Source organism: Dermacentor andersoni, chromosome 3 (genome assembly GCF_023375885.2).
Source record: "Dermacentor andersoni chromosome 3, qqDerAnde1_hic_scaffold, whole genome shotgun sequence".
Classification (NCBI taxonomy): domain Eukaryota; kingdom Metazoa; phylum Arthropoda; class Arachnida; order Ixodida; family Ixodidae; genus Dermacentor; species Dermacentor andersoni.
The window spans coordinates 68,809,869-68,834,266 of record NC_092816.1 but is presented as its reverse complement, the minus strand read 5'-3'; the positions used below and the strand labels follow the sequence as shown (position 1 = coordinate 68,834,266).

At 50.7% G+C, this 24,398-nt stretch overlaps 1 protein-coding gene across 5 annotated transcripts in view; it reads left to right on the top strand.

The window, feature by feature from the left end:
• Sarm (sterile alpha and armadillo motif) overlaps positions 1-24,398 on the top strand; it is a 203,498-nt gene that overhangs the window by 118,932 nt on the left and 60,168 nt on the right. Inside the window, exon 1 of one of the 5 annotated variants that reach the window (XM_050193642.3) lies at positions 1,795-1,888. The exons of the other annotated variants lie outside the window; for them this stretch is intronic. Coding sequence (XP_050049599.1) covers positions 1,859-1,888 — 30 coding nt within the window. The 5' untranslated portion in view covers positions 1,795-1,858. Of the gene's footprint in view, positions 1-1,794; positions 1,889-24,398 lie in introns of those variants that run through there. 5 annotated transcript variants of the gene reach the window in all.

The window sequence follows — 24,398 nt, the reverse complement described above, 5'->3', positions numbered from 1 at the left end:
GGGGCCGCGTCTGAGCGTTCATGGCCTCCGCGAGACCGTCTCGGCGTCCTAGGTCGCAGTTCGCGAGTGCTACAGACGCATGGCAGCGCTATTCGGGTGACGTCACCAGGTGCACAGTCATTTGTTCCTCGATGGAAGTGTGTGGCGTCGATAGAACTGCCTGTCAACCTCCGTGACATTTTCCAGCGAGACATCAACAGGCGCGCTGTCATTAGTGTCTGAATGGAGGGATTGTGTCGATAAATGATTGCCCTGCTCATGCTATCTCCTGTTCAAGCGATATCATCATTCATCGGTGCCTCATTAAAGAGTCTCTATGGTGCAGCGCATTGCAGATAGCGCATCGCACGATGCTGAAATGCAATGATCTGTGGAGACTAGACACGCGCACGCTATCTGGCATTTATTTGCAAAGGGCTTCATGCTCGTTGAGAATCGCTCACTGCTGCATAATTGTGGAAGAGCGCTACAATATTGAGCAATGTTACAGTGGTACAATGGTACAATGTTCAGCAGTGGCAATATTTTTTAGCTGACTGCATCATCGGTTGCCAGAAATGTTTCGTGCGTTACAGCGCAGCGTCCAAGAGCGGTCAAATACCAAAGCAGCCTGGAATCTGTTACGGAGTGACGTTGTTGACAGCCCCACTGTGCCTCGAAAATTGAGGGCTATGACTGAATGATGCATCTTTTTTTGCTTTTTCCATATCTTTGTTGTGAATGTCTATTTACTGTGTGCGCTTTTTTTGCATTGTATGTGCTCACCCTGCCGACTCAAGAGAGTCTGCAGTATTGTAAAATAAATAAATAAATAAATAAATAAATAAATATATATACGACTACCAAATGCAGAGAGAGAGAGAGAGGGACAGGAAAGGCAGGGAGGTTAAACAGACGCACGTCCAGCTTGCTATCCTGCACTGGCGGAAGGGGTATGAGAATGAAGAGAGAGAGGAGAGAGAGCACAGTTTCGCGCACAGTTGAAGGTTCGCAGTTGAAGGCAAAGAGTGTGTGTGAGTGACCGATCCCGATAGAGCCGTGTACACCAGCGGCGGATATCGATCGCCTTATTCGTTTCTTCCATTAGCCGTTTACCCGCCGCTCCTTAGTCCTTCCTCACTGTGTCCTTGAGGCAAGACCAAACTTTCCCTCCCACTCGCAAACGGCGACGACGGACTTGTCCTCCTGACATTTTTTTTTAAGCGCTCTCATTCTCCCAGTGTGACGCGTCGTCAACGGCGACGAAAGAAAGCGTGAGGTCAGGGCAGCCCTCCGAAGAACGTCGGCGTGGAGTGCGCGCGAGACTTCACGCGTCTTCGCAACCTTGCCCCGAAGATATCCCACGCGCCAAAAAACTCGTGGAGAGCAGCGGTGGCGAGAAAGCTCTCGAAAAGCGGAGCGGCAAGCGCAGCACGTTGCCAGCCTCTTGGCAGAGGAGCACCACACCGCCAGCGCCCGCAGTGGGAAACCTTCACCTACGCGGCGCCGAGGACGACAACGACTTGGCGACGACGCGGACCGCGCTCCCGTGGTCGGTATTCTCTGCGTGGCGCCGCCGACTCACTCGACCAACGAAAGAGCGTTGTGATCTCGACCGACGAAGCGAAAACATATAGTGCCTCGTTTCGACGCTGTTTACTGGCTCGCGCGCATCGAACCGGGCGCGTGAATCTCGCAGGTGCGTCGTGTCCGTGCACAGAAGTGAGCTTAGCGCGCGCGCTGCGCGCCTCCTTCGAGTGTGGATCGCGCACGGCCCTAGCAGAAGGGCCGGAGTATTCGCGCCAGTGACTGACGTCATCACGAGGAAAGGGAGCTCCTCGTCGTCTGTGGCCCACATGCGATATCCGCTACGGACGTCATGGAGATAACCGAGATCTCGAGCAGACTGGTACGTATACGCGAGTACGCCCTACTCTATCCACGCAGTTTCTGTTCGTGTATGTTTTCTTTTGTTCTTTCCTCCTCTGTTTGCCGCGCACGTTGGCGTTGTTCTGCAGCTGCGTAACGGAGGGTGCGGAGTATGGGCGCGCGTCGTCTTGTAGCGTGTGTATCAGCCGGAGTGTGCAGAAGCGCGAGGTCGAGAGTTGGGCATATAGTGTTCCCTTGAAGGACGTAACGCGCCCGCCCCCGTCCGTAAACGTCACTTGACAAACATGACTGACTCCTCATTCAGCGAGCGCACAATTGTATGTGTGGCGGGGGGCGGTAACTGTAAACGGTAGTGCCATTCTGTAATGCTCCATGGATAACACGTACTTGCTTCTATCCTCTCAACTCGTGTATACATATATGTCTACGATAAATAAACCGCTCGGTGAGGAAACACTGTCCTTTAGAGCAAAAATGACGCTCGCGCAGCGTTTCGAAGTTTAAAGTTATAGTTCTCGACTACTGTCTTCTCAGCATGGATCATTCATATTTCTGCGGGAAAACGTACGTTGGGAAGGGACATCTGTGTTATTTTTTCCGTAGCGTTCTCTATAATTTTTCTGAGTGCTATTGCTTCATTTGCTTTGAAGTAGCTGCAATACAAGTGAAACTGCATACATAATATTGATACCACTCTAGGCGTTGTGGAGAACTTGTAATGTATTACGTCTTCGCTCGAGATTAGGACCTGTATTCAAATACGTTCTCTTACGTATAAGGACCTTACCTCAGTTGCCAGCGTTCGCGCTCCTGCCACCGCAGCGGCGATTACCCTGACAAGAGCACTGCCGCCACGGTGGCCAATCATGCTCAACACTTGCCTCATATAGTTTTGTAAACATGGGCTCTGGGGCCGAGTTTCGTACAGATTCTTTTCCATTCGCATTCTTCTTGCCCTTTGTCATTGGCTCGCGCGAAGTCGGTGGCTATGTACGGAATCGGCCTCACCACAGGACAGACGACAGATATGATCAGATGGCGAAAAAGAATAGTACTTACAAAACACAGCCCTCATGTTTGTATGTGACTATCTCGACGCACTTCGATGCGTATCAATGGGAGCATTCTTCGTTTATTATTTTTTATTATTTATTATTTCCTAGTGCGAATTTTTCCGTTTCTGTTTAAATTAATGTAGAACAGCTGGTTCGAGTCCCTTTCCAGGCTTGTCTATGAGCGCACGAGGGTACGTGACACATTCCTTGACGCGAAGCGCTTGGTCGTGTTCAGGAGTAATGTGTACGAGGGGGCGCTGCGAATTCCTGTGGGGGTGGTCTTAATGGACGACTTCTAGCTCGTCCTTCAACGGGCTTGTCGCGAGATTTCTCGTTTCGGAATACCAGGGCGCAGCCACAGGCCTGTGAAGTACAATTTTCGTCGCTCCGAAGGTTGTACTCTCTCACTGGCGTGCTGCTGAGCTGACGTATATGGCAACGTTTTCTGCGTATATGTGCCGACATCGTGTGGAGCCAGAAAGTACTTTGCCCAACCTCCGTTACGACCTAGGGAGCGATGGAACGTTTACGCTACATCGAGAAGCTTGAGTAAATAAGAGGCAAAAAGCTCGATGAGAGGGATGTTGGCTTGATGAGAAACCGGGGATATGTTAGACTGGATCACGGCTTGGATGGATACTCCGGGTGTTGGTCGAGAAATATGATATGCACAGCGACTAAAAAACGCACACAAGGGCGGTACATACAATCTAGGGACATGCATCTGGGTTCCGTTAAGAACTGCACCTTTTAGGAATGATGGAAGCGCCGTCGTATCGCGCAAAAGGGCGCGCCGCGCTTGAAGCATCACATGGCAGGTCGTTGCGAGACAGTCCCCAACGAAGCGTACTCGCAGAAGTGTGCCGCATGCCGAAGCACATCCAAGACCACGACAAGAAATGGGGGAAGGGAGGGGATGGGGGGAGTTGGGGAAGAAGGATATTATCGATGTTGCAGACCTGCCTTGCAGACCTACCTAGAATCACGGTCTCGCGCCTCGCGTACACGTGATATACCAACTTGTCCGACAGTCAGACTTTTTGAAAAGCTTTGTGAATTCGGCCCCTGAATAGAGATCACGTTGTTTGCAAAAGCTGCCGGCCGATGTCAAATTGTTCTTACGAGCGATGAGCTATTCTTGAGTGTTACGTGCCAACACCAGGATTTGATTATGAGGCACGCGGTAGTGGGGGAACCCGGATTAATTTTGACCACCAGGGGATCTTTAACGTGCTCCCAATGCACGGGACACGGGCGTTTTTGCATTCCGCCCCCATCGAAATACGGCCGCGGCGGCCGCGATTTGATCCTGTCACCTCGTGCTTAGTATCGCAACACCGTAGCGATGCTACGCTGGGTTACATAGTAGGACAGCTCGCAAAACAAAGACACAAGAACCAGACAGAGACGACTACACGGAAAGAAGCAGCCATGTGAGCTGGAAAGTTCCCGCCGATAAGCCTTCAGCAGAACATGGGGCAGCTCTCGAACGCGAAATCGTTGATGATTGAAAGAGTAGCAAGATAAAAATAGAAAGCAATTGTTACATTACTTTATTTATTTGTTTGCTGTATAACAGAGAGTAATAGATTAAGCAGAGCGCTTTCTACCTCAGTTTCTCTACATCAACTGATTTATCACAGCACATAAAAAGAGGTTATGTAGGGTGTAACAGCTATAAAACGTTTGAAAACAACATAGGGAGTCAAGAACGCATGGTCAACAAGGCGAACATTGGAGATCTATTTTCTATCTTTCCCTCTACTACCACGCGCCGGGAGAGGAAGAAAGCCGACTGACCAGTTGTTTACGAGGCGGAAGCGGTCAGGTACCAAGATCCGACGTACCCCAAATCGATCTGAAGTGCCAAAAACCTTGTCTTAAAAAAAGAAAGAAAGACAGACAGAGGGAGGAAGCGTGAACAACGCGCGCAAGCGAGACGATGTGACGATACATAGCACGAATCATAAGGTCACCCGCCGTGGTTGCTCAGTGGCTATGGTGTCGGGCTGCTGAGCACGAGGTCTCGGGATCGAATCCCGGCCACGGCGGCCGCATTCTGATGGGGGCGAAATGCGAAAACACCCGTGTACTTAGATTTAGGTGCACGTTAAAGAACCCCAGGTGGTCGAGATTTCTGGAGTCCTCCACTACGGCGTGCCTCATAATCAGAAAGTGGTTTTGGCACGCAAAACCCCATAATTTTTCATTTAATCATAAGGTCATTCAGGCCGGTCACTATACGAAAACTGCAGTAGTGCGTGAATTGTTTTCTCCCTCCAAGAACATGGTTTGGTCAAGGTGCTCGTATTTGAGTGCACCTACGCGCTCTAAATAAGATTATACGGCTGTCAGGCTTGTATAGTCCCCAATTAACCATTAACCTCCATCTGTCTTGCGTGTTCTTCGTTTCGTTAGCTTTGCCCACCCGATAATTTCTTCCCAAGATCGCTACGTCATGCTGATGCGACGCACACGGTGACCTGAAAGTACTGGGAGCGCAGATTTACTATGAAGAAAAGAGGAAGTGCGCGCGAGATAGATGGTCATTATCTTTGGAAGCAACATAAGCCCCAAAGGGTGCAATTTTTTTTTTCTTAGAGCGCATATGTACCTCGATGTCTGAAAATATTCTGGAGCCCAGTCTGTTTTATACGGCTGTTGAGAGAGATTCGCTAGGCGTTATACGTTGAGGACTGAGGAATAATGGATACCGAAAAGCCAACTATAGCATCTATACAGCAGTCGCACATTGGTCTATCCTATCTTTTTAGGAGCGTTGGTCTAATGGTGCATTTTAGTGCATGAGTACTTTATTTTTCAAAGCTGCAGCGATGCACGAGGTTTAGCGAAAAAAAAGAAAAGGTTGCGCTTGGCTGACTGCAAATCAGCGAGTCAATGTTGCTTTACGGCGACAATGCGCATCTATAGAGCTGCTAATTGAAGGTTAATCAGTGAATTTATCTGGTAATTTTTGTTGGAATTGCTGCGCCCATTCTGATGGTCACCGGCTGCTGTAAAAGTTATTTTTAATTGTGTGAGACAATTAATCGTCGCGGAAACACGTGGTATATGCGCAATCCGACGTCAGGTGCGCTCACGCGCGTGCAGTATACGTGGCTACGAAACTTTTGGCAAAGTCTGTACTTGCGAACTGTGTCTCGCGTTAAATATACCTCGGGTGTATGACTGTGCCTCGGAGAAATGAGGCTTCGTCATTAGCGTTTCCGCGCGGGAATGCCCACGCGCCCGGTGCGCCGACTGCGCTTGGACACGAGAGGAGTCTATTTTTACTTCGAACGGCGCGGTTCCCTTTACCGACGTCTATATGCGTCGGTGCTCCTTTTTTTAAAAACTATCGGAACAGGGTTTGACGCCTGCCTATATTTCCCGGTCTTTCGTTAGTATCGCTTGTCTCCGCTGCCGAGCGCTGTATTCGATGCTGATGGAAAGATTTGACAGCTGTGGCGCCACGTCATTCGAGTAGCAAAATGTGCTGCGTGCATGCGAATTACGGAGAATGCACGGAAAGGCGCGAAGAGGCCTGTGAAGTTGCGGAGGGAGTGAAACAACTCGCCAGCCGCAGCATATAGCTTAGTGCTGTGGCGTTGCGCATGCTGAGCTCGAGGTAGCGGGTTCGATCCCGGCCGCAGCGACCGCATTTCGACTGCAAAAAACGCTCATATGTGCCGTGCATTGGGCGCACGTTAAAGAACCGCAGATGGTCCGAAATAATGCGTACCCCCCTCCCCCCCCCCCTTTCACCTCGCTGGCCTCAAAATCAGGTCGCGGTTTATGGCACGTAAAACCCCAGAATTTAATTAACTCCAATTTCTCGAACTAGCCCATTCAGTTGCATGCAGAGAACACCAGGAGGAAGTCTACAGGCGCTGCTGGCGCTCGAGACAGCTCAACCTGGGTCGGCATAATGTAACAATCCCTCTCGCTCGATCCTATTCCTTCCTAATCATCCACCGCTCACGACCGACCGATTCTGGTAACAACGTAGGCAGAACGCCGCTCGGGCCACTGATGAAGCCACTGATTCGAACACAGTCGTTACATGTCGACTACCATATCGACTACCACAACAATTCGACTACGATATCGGAATCATGGATAGTGCACGTGCCTGCATCTGCCTGCCTGGTATTCTCGTCATAAAATAAATGACGATATAATTGTGTACCACAGAACATCGGTAATAGACCATAATGCTTCGAAAGCAACGCTCGTTCCCGAAAAATTGTGGTTGATATCGCACTGTCTATATAGTTATAAGCAATATATTGATTTTTTCAAACCCTTCTATCCTCCAACTTTTTGACAGTGGTCGAGTGCCAGAGATATAAGGCTGAACTAAGCTTTACGGATGTCACACATTAGAATTACCGGAGCACTGCTAGCATTAATGTGCCAACTACACTAAATTGTTAACTGAATAGCGGATGATGATATAGGTAAATTGAAACTTATCAGCTATTTAGTAGTTCACTATATCAAACGCAGGGCAGCTCACTTGCAGTTGATGCTTCAGCGATCGCGTCATCGTTCGCGACAGGCGACATGCATGGGTATAGTGAATTTCAACCGACATTAACGTGCATCGGACAGGAGATCTCCAGGCATACATCAACGACAAGGCGGCCTTGGTGATTCTTGGCCCGAATAATAAAGCGCGCAATGAACCACTCCATGTTAACCCGACTCACAATATACCAAATACCCAGGCCACCAGCTCACTCCATCTGCGCTCACTGTGCGGGACTTTCCGCTGTTCTCTCTCTCAAACACACACACACACACACACACACACACACACACACACACACACACACACACACACACACACACACACACACACACACACACACACACACACACACACACACACACACACACACACACACACACACACACACACACACACACACACACACACACACACACACACACACACACACACACACACACACACACACACACACACACACACACACACACACACACACACACACACACACACACACACACACACACACACACACACACACACACACACACACACACACACACACACACACACACACACACACACACACACACACACACACACACACACACACACACACACACACACACACACACACACACACACACACACACACACACACACACACACACACACACACACACACACACACACACACACACACACACACACACACACACACACACACACACACACACACACACACACACACACACACACACACACACACACACACACACACACACACACACACACACACACACACACACACACACACACACACACACACACACACACACACACACACACACACACACACACACACACACACACACACACACACACACACACACACACACACACACACACACACACACACACACACACACACACACACACACACACACACACACACACACACACACACACACACACACACACACACACACACACACACACACACACACACACACACACACACACACACACACACACACACACACACACACACACACACACACACACACACACACACACACACACACACACACACACACACACACACACACACACACACACACACACACACACACACACACACACACACACACACACACACACACACACACACACACACACACACACACACACACACACACACACACACACACACACACACACACACACACACACACACACACACACACACACACACACACACACACACACACACACACACACACACACACACACACACACACACACACACACACACACACACACACACACACACACACACACACACACACACACACACACACACACACACACACACACACACACACACACACACACACACACACACACACACACACACACACACACACACACACACACACACACACACACACACACACACACACACACACACACACACACACACACACACACACACACACGCGCGCACGCGCGCGCGCGCACGCGCGCGCGCGCACGCGCGCGCGCGCACGCGCGCGCGCGCACACGCACACGCACACGCACACGCGCGCACACGCACACGCACACGCACACACACACGCGCGCACACGCGCGCACACGCACACGCACGCGCACTAGGATAATGCCCCACAGCCCAAGAGTTTGCCAGAAGACTGCGCAGTTAGCCCTGCACTGCATCGAATCTCACCGTGTGACTGGCTCCATTCCCCTGACGCACATCTTTCTCCAGGCTTCATTTGCTCAGCACGTATCCTAACGTGGTGGGCGAGACCTGGTACGTAGGCAATGACAATCTCAAAGCAAGATCTCCCGACTAGGGGCTGTATTATAACACAATAAAGTTTGTTCTCTCTTGATTGGTGATCTCTGGAGTCAACGTTCAGGCAATGGAACTGGTCTCCGTCAGGTGAACCCCGACGAGGTCATGTTCCCTTGTTGGCTCCGGAAACATCTCTTGCACGACCGCTACTGACGACTTCAATTGACCATCTTCCCTATATAACTCAGTTTTGTTTGCGCGGATGACGCCTCACGAGACCTCCGCCGCTACCGTATGCAAGCAAGCAGTGGGCTTCGAGCCAAACTGGAGCCCCAACGCACGCGCCCCGTTTCTGGCGCTGTTTATTTGGAAGCATGAACGGGCCGGGCCGCACGTGGTCTGTCGCTCATCGGCCCGGAGGGCCTAGCGAGCTGACGCGAGCGCCATGGACGCTACAATTCAACGTCGTTGTCCTCCGTGGAGCACGTTCGAGGTTTGTGCTCGCGTCGTGGTGTTAACGGCCTCGTCTCGGTACGACGGGCCGTCGAAATCTCGTCTCTTTTAATTCGGTGCAGTGCAGGACGCGGTGTCTCAATGGAGGTGACGAGCTATAGGGTAGTTACCGCAGCATCACTCGTCATAGCATCCATGTACTTTGTTTTCAATTCACCACGCTTGTCACTCCTTTCCAGGACAAACTTGTGATCGCTGTCTTCATGTTCAACGCCGGTTTATACATACATAATACATACATGTCGTCATCTGGGAAAATATGCCACCAGAGGTACGGCTGTTAAGGAATTAAGTGTTTATCTAGTGTACTGTTCACTTCGGCCGCCGCTGATTGGCTGGAGCTGTACGAGCGAGGAGGCACGCTGAGGGCGCGTGGCCCCAGCATGCCTCCTCGCTCGTACAGCTCCAGCTTCGGCGGCCGAAGTGAACAGTACACTCGGTGGACGCTCGCAGAAACCCCCTTCCCCCTCGCTCGCTCCCCCCCCCCCCAAACCCCAGGCCAGAAATACGCTGGAAAAACGCTTCGTGTGGTGGCTGCTCGCATGTATATAGTCGACGCCTTTAGCTTGTTCGCAATGCACGGAACCACCGTGTATCGGCCGGTGCGCAGTGCATTGCTGCGCGGTCGTTGGCGGCGGGCATAGTGGTGCATGGTGCCAACGGTGTCCTTTCTCCACCTCCTCGCCTTTCTCCTTGTTTACATCGCGCGTCTCGCTCCCGTGCACGCATGCGCTGTCCATCGACGAAAACGAAAAGCTCTTCGCCTTTCAGCCAGGGGCTAGCCAACTTGGCCGCTCGAAAAAAAAAAAAAAAAAATACGAGGTCAGCGTTGTTGTTTTTTTCGGGCGCCCTCCCCTTCTCCGGCGGCGTTCCCTCGTCGTTGTTTTTGTTCCGGGCCCGAACAGCGTGCGCCGCTTAGCAAGTCTTCGATGACCGATACATCGCCAAGCAGGGTGCCGCCGTGCACGGGTGAACGAAGGGGAGGTGCTCGTTACGCAGAAACTGTTTTCAAATGTCGAAAGGTCGAACGCGTCTCGTTGGCTGGGCAGGTAAATTTCCATGCAGTGTTCGTACTGACGTCACCGAAGCATTAAACTCGAAGAGTCACCTTGCCCCCGCAGTAAACACCGAAAGCTCGGACGATAAACAAAAGTAAACCGTGACTGCTTCTTGTGCTTTTTTTTTTCTGACGTCTAGAATTTTATTTATATTTGTACAGCAGCTCCTTGTTGCAAGCTGCCCAGCACACTAGACGTTTTAAATGCGCGAGACCACGTGTTTACGACAAGCTTTTGTCAGGTTTTTGTCAGGAAAGAGGACTCTCTGTCCTCTCTCTAATCGCTATCTTCCAACCCCAGTGTAGGGTAGCAAACCGGAGACTAATATCTAGTTAACCTCCCTGCCCTTCCTCTTCATCTTGTCAGGTGGATCTGCCCCGGCTAAATTTCCTTGCAAATGACTTCTCTGCTCTTTCCAATCACCGTCACATGTAATGATTGGAGCAGTTATTAGCGCGGCTCATTTAACGACATCGACCTGTGTGTGTGGGTGCGTGAAAGCGTGTTTTACTGCGTCTGTGTGATCTGTGTGTGTGTGTGTGTGTGTCTACTGTTCGTTAGTTCCACATAGAAGCATTGCATGCATGTTTTATTAAAATAAAAGCATGAAAACAGACGTCGTCATCCTAGACTAGCATCGACGACTCTTTTTCACGTGGTGATACAAAGCTAGAATACGAAACTTAAATAAGAAAGAGAAAAACGAAGCCGCCCTCCCCCCCAAACATGTACATCCTTTGTCAAAATTTATATGTTGTTGTAATCGCACCGCTGGCACGAGTTTTTGGGGTCTCGGTGCTGACGCCCGTTATTGCCAATGGGTCGCAAGCCCCAAGGGTAGCGTTGGCCTGGCGGCCTGGGGCACTGGAAGCATCCGAAGGTCCCGGCAAAGCATGAGAAGACTGGTAACAGAACAACTTGTTTATTCTAACATAGCAAAAGAGCGGCCGGTCAGGTCGACCGAAGTGGAGAGACGGGAGAGCACGTAACTCAACAGTACAAATCGGAGCCTCTCTCCTGGCGTCCGGGGGCAGCTGCTCTTATACTCCCGGCGTCGCGGTCCAAAAGGGAAGGAGGGAAGGTCACGGGATGAAGGTCACGGGACGGCGCAACAGGAGCCCACGACGGCGCGAACTGTCGGGCCGAGAGACCTGCTGAACCGAGTGTAGTGACGCATCGCCAACCCTCACCCACACGACGGCGCGAACAGTTGAGCCGAGAGACCTCCAGGCTCCTCATTCGGGGAACTCCGCTCCCCGGCTGCCGCGCTTTGACAAGCGAGGGCACACACGCACACACACGCACACACGAAGACACGTGGCACTGAAACACGCCTGGGCACGCTTGGCGGGTAGGCGTTGCGGCGGCGTCGGACGGGCCAAAATGTCCGCCGCTTTGAACAAAGCCCCGGCGTCCGTTGCATCCGCGCCGGCATTACCGCGCGTTGTAGGCGAAACGTAACAGACCGCCCCGCCGGGGGAAGGAGATCCCGATGGTCAGGGGACTGCATCCGCTGTCCGGAGGGATGTCGCTCGATGATGCTCATAACCGAAGTTGGGCGTCCTTGGGCGTTTCTTGAGCGCAGCGCACAGAGAAGGCCTCGTTCTCACGTTCAGGTGCACACAGGACACTGCAAAGTGACTTCGGGAGAGTTGACATTTTTGTTCTCGTTTCCGGCAAGCGTTAGAACCACGCCAAAAGTCAACCGCTCAGTCAGCAAGCACGGCACAACCCTCACTAAGCCCTGCCAGGCTCTTTCCCCTTTTTTTACTGCTGCCTAGTTCCTTACAGTAGTTTAGCAGCACTCAGAACGCGTCCACAAATCGAAAAATTGCACTAGAAAGCACATCATCACTTTGAAACACTACACAAAAGCAATAGGTTAAAAATCCTGCCTCAGGAAGAAAAACATCAGTAACAAGCAATTTTGAGGCTGATTCCCACGTTAGGGGCTTCGACTTAAGCCATCGGCGTTACCGTTGAGACTCCCCTTTTTGTAACGCACCTCAAAGGAATATTGTTGCAAAGCGAGGCTCCAGCGCAGGAGGCGGCCATTTTTGGGAGAGATGGTCTGCAGCCATTGGAGAGGGCAGTGATCCGTCTCAATGATAAACCTCGAGCCAGCTAGGTAACATGACAATTTCTGAACGGCCCACACGATACACGCACACTCTTTCTCGGTGGCGCTATACGCCTGCTCACGACTGGTCAGCTTACGACTAGCATACAGGACGGGGTGTTCTACTTCTCCATTTTCCCGTTGGCACAGTACAACGCCCATGCCTCGCTCACTAGCATCACACTGAACAACGAACCCTTTTGAGTAGTCGGGCGATCGTAGCACAGGCTGGCTTGTTAGGGCGCTCTTTAGGGCGCTAAAAGCTCTTTCCTTTGTCTCGTCCCAGACGACTGTTTGCGGCTCTGTCTTTCTTAGAGCATCCGTCAAGGGAGCCGCGATATCCGAGTACCTGGGGATGTACCTCTGATAGTAGCCGGCGACACCTAAGAACGACCGAATATCGGTCTTCGTGCGCGGATGCGGGAAGTCTCGCACAGCGGCCACCTTTATTTCAGAGGGGCGGCGACGACCCCGACCAATCACGTGTCCGAGGTAGACAACCTCGGCCTGTGCTAACTGGCACTTGGGAGCCTTGACTGTCAAGCCCGCATCGCGCAGGCGGGTTAGCACTGCCCGCAAGTGCGCCATATGCTCAGGCCAGGATGCGGAGAATATCGCTACGTCGTCTAGATACGGTAAAGCGAATTCTTGCTGTCCCCGCAACACTTTATCCATGAGGCTTGAAAAGCAGTATGGCGCGTTCTTCAAACCAAAACTCAAAACTTTAGGACGGAATGTCCCCATTGGTGAAATGAACGCCGCATACCTACTAGCCTCTTCTGTAAGTGGAACCTGCCAATAACCCCTGACAAGATCTAGGGTGGAAATAAACTGAGCGCTACTCACTCTCTCAAGGCGCTCCTCGATGTTAGGGATCGGATAAATTTGATCCTTAGTGATGGAATTAAGCCTGCGGTAGTCGACGCAAGGACGAGGTTCCTTGCCCGGTACCTCAACTAAAATCAAAGGGGAGGTATAATCACTCTCACCCGCTTCAATAACACCGAGCTGTAGCATTTTCTTTACCTCAGCCTCCATAATATCGCTCTGGCGGGGTGACACCCGGTACGCCTTGGATCGTACTGGCTCTGGGGAGGTAAGTTCTATGTCATGAGTAAGGACAGAAGTCCTACCAGGCCTCTCAGAGAACAGACCTTGAAACTCTTGTAAGAGCTGGTGTAGTTCTGTTTTCTGCTCAGGCGACAGCGATGCTTTACTTATTAAGTCACTAATGACTTGATCGGTGTCTTTCCTGTTTGTCACTGAGCCTAGTCCCGGAAGCTCGACCGGAAGCTCTTCTAACTTTCCCGCATCGGGAATTTCCTCTCCAGTATCTGGTGCCTTTAACGCTACAGGCTCAATTTTATTCAGTTCGGGCGTGCTCTGAATACCAGCTTGCTGCGCCTCTGACCCTTTTTCATCGTTCAACAACGTCGGCCCCGCAACTACCGCCTTTGCAGCGAGCTCCCGAACCTTCGATCTGGTTAAGGCCTGAACGCTAGCCTCACCAAACAAAAGCCCCTTCTCGCGCAGGAGGTGATCGGACCTGTTCGAAAATAGGTACGGGTACTGGGGGGGCAGCATAGATGACACTGCGGCCTCCGTCTCAAGTGCTCCGAAAGGTCCTTCAATAAGCACTTTTGCTACCGGCAGACACACGCTATGAGCTTCCACTGCTTGCTTGATCCATGCGCACTCGCCCGTGAACATATCGGGTTCTACGTAAGAGGGATGAACTACATCCATCGTGGCTGCGGTATCGCGAAGCACTCGGCACTCTTTCCCGTTCACGAGGAGGTCTCGCATGTAAGGCTCGAGAAGCTTGATGTTCTCGTCAGTGCTGCCTAATGAAAAAAACACGACTTTTGGTTTTGTTTCTGGGCACTGCGCCGAAAAGTGACCCGGCTTCTGGCACCTATAACAAACGCGCGCTTGCCTCGTCTCGAACCGCTTTCTGCGTTCGGCTTCGGTTGCCGCCGTCTCCTTACGTTCGGTCGGACTGCTTTTACTCGCATCCGCACTACGTGTATCCCCCTTTGCTCTCATGGGTGTGAACTTCGGCCTCTCCAACTTGGAGCCAAATTCACCCTTTTGACCGTCCTTAGCTCCGCGAGCCCGACGCGTCACAAACTCCTCGGCTAACTCAGCGGCTCTAGCCACCGTACTAACGTCTGGCCTATCCAAGACCCAGTACCGCACGTTCTCAGGTAACCGACTATAAAACTGTTCTAGCCCGAAACACTGCAGAACTTTCTCGTGGTCACCAAACGCTTTCTCTTCTTTGAGCCACTCCTGCATGTTTGACATAAGCCTGTACGCAAACTCTGTATATGACTCACTTCTGCCTTTCTCATTTTCCCGAAACTTCCGACGGAACGCCTCCGCTGACAGCCGGTACTTTTTTAGCAGACTCGATTTCACTTTGTTGAAATCCTCTGCCTCCTCTCTCTCCAAGCGAGCGACTACGTCGGCCGCCTCGCCGGGTAGCAAAGTGAGCAAGCGCTGTGGCCACGTTTCCCGAGAGAACCCCTGCTTCTCGCACGTTCGCTCAAAGTTAACCAGGAACAAACCAATGTCCTCTCCAAGCTTAAACGGCCGCATCAGGTCAGTCATTTTGAACAATACTCGTTCTCCTGCACCGTGTGCCTGACTTCCATTACGAGCGCGTTCCATCTCTAACTCGAGACGCTTCATTTCCAAAGCGTGTTGACGGTCGCGCTCTTCTTTTTCTTTCTCTTTTTGTTCTTTAAGTTCACGCTCCTGTTTCTCTTTTTGCTCTTTAAGTTCACGCTCCCTCTCCTCAATGGTCTCAAGGCATTCCGACAGCTCGTCATCCTCAGCTTCTAACTCAAGAATAGCCCTTAGCAGTTCTGGTTTTCTGAGTTTGTCTGAGACATCCAGACCCAACTCTCTTGCAAGCTCCAGCAATTTCGGTTTGCGCAACGACTTCAAATCCATGGCTGCTCTGAATGCTGCTTTCTCTACTGCCTACTATTGTCTTGCCGCAAACTAACCCGGTAGCAACGACAACCACAATTACCAGCTCTGTTTCTAACTCTAACAAAAGCCTGGCAAAACTCAGAAGAAGAAAGTCCCGCACTCACCAAACCTCGCAGCCAAGAATTCCGCGCAGTCGTTCCGCTGCAGGCAACCAGTCATCACACAGGGCTCGTTGCACTGCTCCCGGATGGTCGTTGTGCTGCTCAGCATACAGTCAACCGCATCTCTTCGCTGCTGGCCTCCGTTGTCGCGATCTCACCGCTGGCAACCAGATGTTGGAATCGCACCGCTGGCACGAGTTTTTGGGGTCTCGGTGCTGACGCCCGTTATTGCCAATGGGTCGCAAGCCCCAAGGGTAGCGTTGGCCTGGCGGCCTGGGGCACTGGAAGCATCCGAAGGTCCCGGCAAAGCATGAGAAGACTGGTAACAGAACAACTTGTTTATTCTAACATAGCAAAAGAGCGGCCGGTCAGGTCGACCGAAGTGGAGAGACGGGAGAGCACGTAACTCAACAGTACAAATCGGAGCCTCTCTCCTGGCGTCCGGGGGCAGCTGCTCTTATACTCCCGGCGTCGCGGTCCAAAAGGGAAGGAGGGAAGGTCACGGGATGAAGGTCACGGGACGGCGCAACAGGAGCCCACGACGGCGCGAACTGTCGGGCCGAGAGACCTGCTGAACCGAGTGTAGTGACGCATCGCCAACCCTCACCCACACGACGGCGCGAACAGTTGAGCCGAGAGACCTCCAGGCTCCTCATTCGGGGAACTCCGCTCCCCGGCTGCCGCGCTTTGACAAGCGAGGGCACACACACACACACGCACACACGAAGACACGTGGCACTGAAACACGCCTGGGCACGCTTGGCGGGTAGGCGTTGCGGCGGCGTCGGACGGGCCAAAATGTCCGCCGCTTTGAACAAAGCCCCGGCGTCCGTTGCATCCGCGCCGGCATTACCGCGCGTTGTAGGCGAAACGTAACAATGTCGTTCGGCTGTATACAGCGCGGTTCTCGCGATGCTCCTGACACTACAGATGGTGACGTCTGGCTGGTGGCACGAGGGTTCCAGAGCTTTGGACATTACGACATACCGCAAGAGCTCCCTTAACCGGCATACAGCCAACCTGGCGGTAGCGGGCAACGTGGCCCGTCTAATACTGACAAAGAGTGCACATAAGTAACTTCATAATACAAATTACAGACACTCGTTTTGTATAGATAAAGAGGAAGTCAACATTCGAACAGCGTCTTGCCGAAAATTATGGCCTTATGTCCAATCCACGTTTGCATACGTGCAGAGACTCCTTATAGTTCAAGCAGGTCATCCAGACTGCGTTCGCCAACACGTACGTGGCCTGTCTGAGCCGGCACTTTTCTATGAACCAAGTATTGCGGCGTTGTCGAACCTTTAGCAAGTCAGCAAAATTATCGCTTTCGGTGGCAGGAACGCAGCAACGGCGGCGAGTGAAGGCTAAGCGTTAGCGTTCGGCTACCCGGCCAGGAGCTGCGCGCCCATTGTATATAACGTGCTCTCAGCACTTCGCGATTGCTGCCGAGCTTGGATTATTAGCACTACTGCACGCTGACTGGCGTCTTCGGCCGTCTGCGCTGACGTCGTTCAGCCAATGTTATTGGTTTTCCATCTCACGTTTTGTTCGCACTCAGCCTTTTGCCATCCGACATACACCGAGAGTCAAAGTCGACGGCCGACCGTCGACGCGAGCCCTGCGAGCTGTAGTGAACGCTTTTCTGGCTGCTGTGGTGCTAACCGTACCTATAGCAACGGATACAAATTAACCCTCCACGACGTACCATAGCCGTTTCTTTGTTCCAACAGTACTGTCCATCTTCCTTCAAACTTGTATGCAAAGGTAATTTATTACACACCTAGAAAGCTTGAAAAGAGCACTGTGACACTTACAAAACAAATTTACGGTGCAACTATAGCAAATAAAAGAGGATAATACGACTAATGCCAACTGCAACAGAGGAATGCCAATTCCTGTGCCAAGCGGCGTGTTGCAGAGTGGGGAAAGGAAATTGGAAGAACATCATACAAAATTGTGTAAAGCGGTAAGAAATTTTTTTTTTAGCTAACTGCAGGTTGTACATAAACATGTTTATTACTAACTATCTAGAACTTTGTAGACCACCGACGCGGGAAGTTGTCCTCGTCGCAGGTCCTTAATTCATCTTGCGTTACTGTCCACACAAGAACACGAATCCTTTTCAACAGCAAGCACACAGCACGCGGACTTGCCGCGCACTTCGGCTGCAACCAAGGAGGTTATACAAGGATTCTGGAGTGGCAGCCCTCGCAGGTGCTTACCAGCAGAAGTGAAGCCGGCACTTGCCCTCGGAAGCGTGCTGAGCTAGATGGAAACTAGCTGCCCCTGATCTGCTAATATAAATTTTAGACTAATTGGAAAATAATACAACCTTGTTTTGGGCTAAAGTATTGCCATAGGCCGAGTTATGACATCATGATCTCTCACACAAGTTACTGAGACATTCAGTATCCATCCTAAAAGCAGCGACACAAACAGACGAAGCATCTGTACGGCAAAATTGGCCTTGGGGAAAGCCATCGAGAGAGAGGGTGTGTAATCGTGATGAGAAAGAGGCGCTGTTTTCTGCAGCCTTTTAGGGAGCACGACTCAGCGCCGCCTAATGAAAGCAATTGGAAGTGAGACAAAAACGGTTCCTGTTCTCCGCCAAGATATATATATATATAGAAGGAAGGCAGCGAGGTTAACCAGTCAAGAATCCAGTTGGTTTGGTTACACTGCTCTGGGGGAAGGGAGAAGTTGAAGGGAAAGAGGGAGGGAAAGAGAGATGGTAGTAAAGAAACTCGCACGGACAGCATTACATAGTCAAAGGTGCTCGCAAAGCCAGACGTTCTGAGAAAGCACAAAAGTACCTTAATTGCCTTTGAGCCGTTGATCGGTGGGGACGGTGTTCTAGTATTGTCTGTTCATTCAAAGCACGATCATTTAGTTTAATGAATACGCTGGACATAGATTGTCTTTGTGCTTCAATCTGGGCACAGTGACACAATAGGTGGTCAAGTTTCTCCTCGCAGCCGCAGACACCACATTTCAGGCAGACATCACAGTTGCCAGCCTCCTCCTCGCCTCCCCTTTCCTGTCTAGTATATATGTTTTCAAGACTAATAATAATAATAATAATAATAATAATAATAATAATAATAATAATAATAATAATAATAATAATAATAATAATAATAATCCCATAAACCCCTTTCACCTGCGTAGAGTATAGCAAACCGGACGTGCGCCAGGTTGACCTCCCTTCCTTTCCTTTCTCTCCATCTCCCTCTCTCTATTACTGATATGCAGTGCTGAAAAAAGGCAGACAGCCCTGGACAGAGAGAGACATAGAGAGAAAGGCAAAGGAAAGGCGGGGAGGTTAACCAGATATTATCTCCGGTTGGCTACTTTGTACCTGGGGAGGGGCAAAGGGATGTGATAGGTGAGAGAGAGAAAAAAGAAAAAGAAAGAAAAAAGCCCACACACAATGCAGAACTGTTTCTGTTGGCACTGTCATGCAGTCTGCGAATGCGTTCCTAGTGTTTCCTTCGTGCGTGCGTGCGTGCGTGCGTGTGTGTGTTGTTTCCTTTTTTTCTCTAATCTCCCTCTATTTCTATTTGTGTCCATTTTCTTTGTCTTTCTGTCTCCCCATACCACTTCTCCAGTGCAGGGTAGCAAACTGGATATCTATCTTCCGGTTAACCTCCCTGCCTTTCGTATCGAATATCTCTCGCTCTCTCTCTCTCTCTCTCTCTCTAGTGCTACACAGTGTCACTGTCCCAATCCACGTCACACAGTGTACAGTCACAATGCGTCACGAAGTCCGGCGTCTTTTAAATAATGCAACAGTGCCTTCATAGCGGCTCGTGCTGATGTTCGCGTAGGCTATAGTTTCCAAGGATGTTGTTTTCCGTTTTTGGCCTCTTGTCCACTTGGACTAGGGCGGCTGAGGGGACTGATCCTTGCGGGTTGAAACGAAGGCACTCACAAAGAAGGTGCGCGATTGTTTCGTTGCGCCCACAGAGGTCACAAAGTAAACTGTTGGCCACTCCAGTAAGAAAAGAGTACGCATTTGAAAATGCTACTGCAAGTCATAAACGGACTAGAAGGGTGCAGTCAGGTCGTGAAAGGTCGGACGGAATACGGAGCTATAAATGAGGGTTCAGAGTATGAAGGCGAGTACTATTGAATTCGGGCGAATCGCATTGAACCAACGCTAGGTTACGCGCAAGCGCGGAAAGCTTTTTCGCTGCGTTGGCTCTCGAAAGAGGGATGGCAACGCAGTTGACGCCGTCATGTGCAAATCGGGCAGCTGCGTCCGCTCGATCATTGTCATGTATGCCACCGTGACTAGGCAACCAATGATATATTATATCGTGTCCTTCGTCAACTATGTGATTGTGGATTTCTCTGATCTCTGCGACGAGCTGCTCATGTGATCCATGACGCAGTGTTGAGCTCAAGTACACTCTGTAGGGCTGCCTTGGAATCACAGAAGATTGACCATGCATGGGGTGGTTCCCCCTGAGTGAATTGAAGAGCCGCACGCACGGCTACCAGTGCAGTAGCAGTCGTTGATGATACATGCGCGTTTTTAGCTGTATTTTGACGGATCTTGTTGGTATCACTACAGCGGCAACTGGACTTGCAGGTGTGACTGAGCCATCGATGTAAACATGTACGCGGCCACTGTGTACCTCATGTAAAAGTCCTAATGTGTCCTGCTTCAGGGCAAACGACGGCATGTTAGCTTTCTTCGTGATTCCTGGGATGGTGAGGCGTATTTCACGTTTGTGCACGCATCATAAAGGTGAGAATGGTATTGCTGCAGGGATGTAGTTCGATGTCAACGAGGTACGATTGGCAGCAATTATACGACTGCAAGTTGTGTGTGGCCTTTTTACAGGTAAAGAAGCAAGATGGTGAAAAGGTAGTCGGGCAACGTGCCGAATATGCGCCCTGAAAGCGTTGGTGGCTAAGTACGTTGATATTGGGTGATCTCGAGCTATGACAGTCGTTTCTGCTTTAGACGCACACTTTGGAAGACCGAGACAGATCCTTCGGGCTTGAGCTTGTAGTCCCTGGAGTACACGCAGGTTAGTTTTTTCACGTGTTACCAAGCCCAGGGAGGCTGTATCTTGCGAAACCGGGGAACACGGCGTTATAAAGCTGCAGCATTGACCGCACCGATGTCTCCCATCACTTTCCGCCGATAAATTTGAGGAGATATATTATTGTCACTAACCTCCTCTCTGTATGAAACGTGCGGGCTCCATGATAGGTCGCGGTCGACGTACAAAAGACAACGGCACGCCTCATATACGTGTGCACTATGCGGTGAGCATATTAGTATACAATACTTGTTCTACGAGAAAAGGAGTAGCCTGTGTCGCCTAAAGGCGCCAGCATCTCCTAAATATCATGTATATGTATATATATATATATATATATATATATATATATATATATATATATATATATATATATATATATATATATATATATATATATATATATATATAAAAGCTGCGCGGGACTCGGAAACTTGTACATTTCCAAATGGCCCCGAGGAGTGAACACACAATGGCGCTTAAAGTTGCTACATCTTTGTATACAGATAGGCACAAAGCCAAGCGCTGTCGCCACCGCGCCGTTCTCCCCTAGGTCATGCCAAGAATCGCGTGATTTCTCTTCTTATTTCTCAATTTCTCTCGGAATGAAACCGCTGTGCCAAAGACGTCATCGCCTAAGGTCACGGATATTGCGGTTTTTTGTGGCTTTTGACCCATTCTCTTTTTCCTTCTTACATTTTATTTATTTATTTATTTGCAGTATGAGAAAAGCGTGAAATTGTTCTCATGAAGAATTTGCTGATACGCGTGCGTGCGTGCGTGCGCGTGCGTGTGCGTGCGTGTGTGTGTGCGTGTGTGTGTGCTTCTTTTTTTCTCGCATGCAGGTGTGAACCGAGATGTCCATGACGACAGAGAGGCCTCTTTGTTTCCTTTTTAGGTGAAGAGACAAACACGAATAAAGAGCCAGGGACGTCCGTCGCTACGCATAAATGACGTCACTTCAAGCACTATACTGTGTAGAGTAATGATCGACGTTGGACGCAAGGTTCAAACGCACAAGGCTCTACTTTTTCAGGCTTAACTATATAAAAGTACTATAGGACGTAGAAAAAAAATGCCCCTTCCGCTTCTGATTAGACTGACCCTTTCAGGATCGACTGGGTCTCGTTACCTATTTACGAGCGCGGACGGACGTCTTTGCAACAACTCCCCGTCTTTCTCCTTCGATGGTATATTGCGTCACGGGAGCGCCAACCCCTCCCCCCTCCTCCCACTCCCATCCTCAGTCCAGTTTTATGTCACCGCTCTCGCTCATTTACTTCGGCGCATTGGTCTTCCTTATGGTGGCTCAACTTCCCAGAGACCAGCACGTGTATACCCTCGGCATATAGGATGCTTGGCAGGCGCACGCAAGGGGCAGCCCTTGAACCTGCGACGCGCGCGCGCACACGCTCGCTCCAGCCAGACGCCAGCGACGCAATTCGCGCGTAGGAACGACCTGCGTTTGTAGTATACGTGACGCTCTGCGAAATGTGTGTGTGTAGAGGCGCGCGCGCCTTCGCTGACTTGCTTGGGTCTGCGCGCGACGCGCCGCGGGTAGCGGCCGGCGAGTTCAGTCAACCTCGACCTCGTGGACCCGCGATGGCTGCACATGCAGGTGCGGCGGCGGCAAGACGGCGGCTGTTTAAGCGGTCGCCGTAAACATCGTGTATATGTAAGTACGAAACGCAGTTCAGTGATATACGTGAATGAGCTTGCACTTTGGGATTCCGGGTGGGTGGGACCTTAGCGGGACGTCCGCTCAGCCCGGACAAAAGTGAAAGGATATTCGACAATGCCGCCTTCCTATACAAAGCAAGCGCGCTTCGTGCTCCCGGAAATTGTCCCGGCGCTTGACTTGGTTTGCTCGTCTGCCTTTGAAATTCTTCCCGCCTCTAGTCCTTTCTAATTTTACTCCTGCTGCTGCGGTACTTAAAGGACACTGGACTTTCTGACAAATTGTTACTACACTGTGTGACGTAGGATGGTACGGTGACACTGCGTAACACTGCGTGACAGTGCCCACAGAAACAGCTTGCGTGTACGTCCGTGCGTGTGTAGATTTTTCTTTTTTTATTCTTCTCTCTCTCTCTCACTTATCGCATCCACTTGCCCCTCCCCCAGTACAGAGTAGCCAACCGGAGATAATCTCTGGTTAACCTCCCTGTCTTTCCTTTGCCTCTCTCTCTCTCTCTCTCATTACACACCTCCCTATCTATCCGCCCCCTTCTATTTGAGGCGAACGGGCGTTATGTCCGCTTCTAATGTGCCTCGATATGCCACGCTTTAGGCGGCGCTGACATCGAGGCACCCTATCCATTTCAGCTAGCCTGTCTTTAATCATATTGTTCGTCTGTGCTGTTGATCACTCCAATGATAAAAACAACTTCTGGGTGACCCTTAAGCTCATCGTTAACCGGAGACAGGTGAAAATGCCAACCGGTGTGCGGCGTCTCTTGGATGCATCTCTCTGCAGAGTTCTAACGGCCGTGCCTACGCGGCGTCACTTTGAAGCAAACTTAAGAGGAAGAGCTAAAGAAATCCATTGCACTCGTTCATAAAGAAGCCATTGCCTGGCGAGGTTCTGAGGTTCTGGCACAGAACCCAAGCATAGATTTACGAGCTGCACTAAATTCGGTAACTGTTTTACGCAACATAGGGATGACTGTAGTGACGCACTATCCGCGATAGTCGTTGCAGGGTGCTCGTCATTTTTGTGCATTTCGATAAGCATTAAGTACGTCATCCACAAATAGGGCTGTAAATGTCGCGGCTGCAAACTACTGCATGAAAGCAACAAGCACAATTGCTGTCTTTTTTTTTTTTCTTATTCACGTGCCTTGCGATTTCCCATTAAAAAGTTGCTTCCAGTGACTGTCACGCAGATTCTAGGGACGCTTTGGTAACACTTGGTATGGTTACGACTAATCTTATACCTCTAGAGTCCGAGCGACAGGTCGCAACATGCTATTATGGCACAGCAAGTTGCATCTTCACGCTCTATATATCTCTGCAGTCCCAGATCCCGCAAGTGGCAGCGAAAGTCCTTTTGTCATTTCGCCAAGGAAACAATCTACGGCAGCGCAAAGTATCCGCAGACAGAGTAACTCAAGATAAGCAGCTGCCTGCCGCCAAAGCAGCATCGTGCATTTTGTTGACAGAACGTAAGGGCCACCATCAAGATTGCGTGGCGATGTTTCGCAAGTCGAACCGTCGCCGCTTCGTTACGCGCGCGCTCGCACTTGACGTCAGTCCTGGAGATCTCAAGACGGTGCTCCTGCCGTGTTATCACCAACGTGCAGCGCGCTTGGAGGT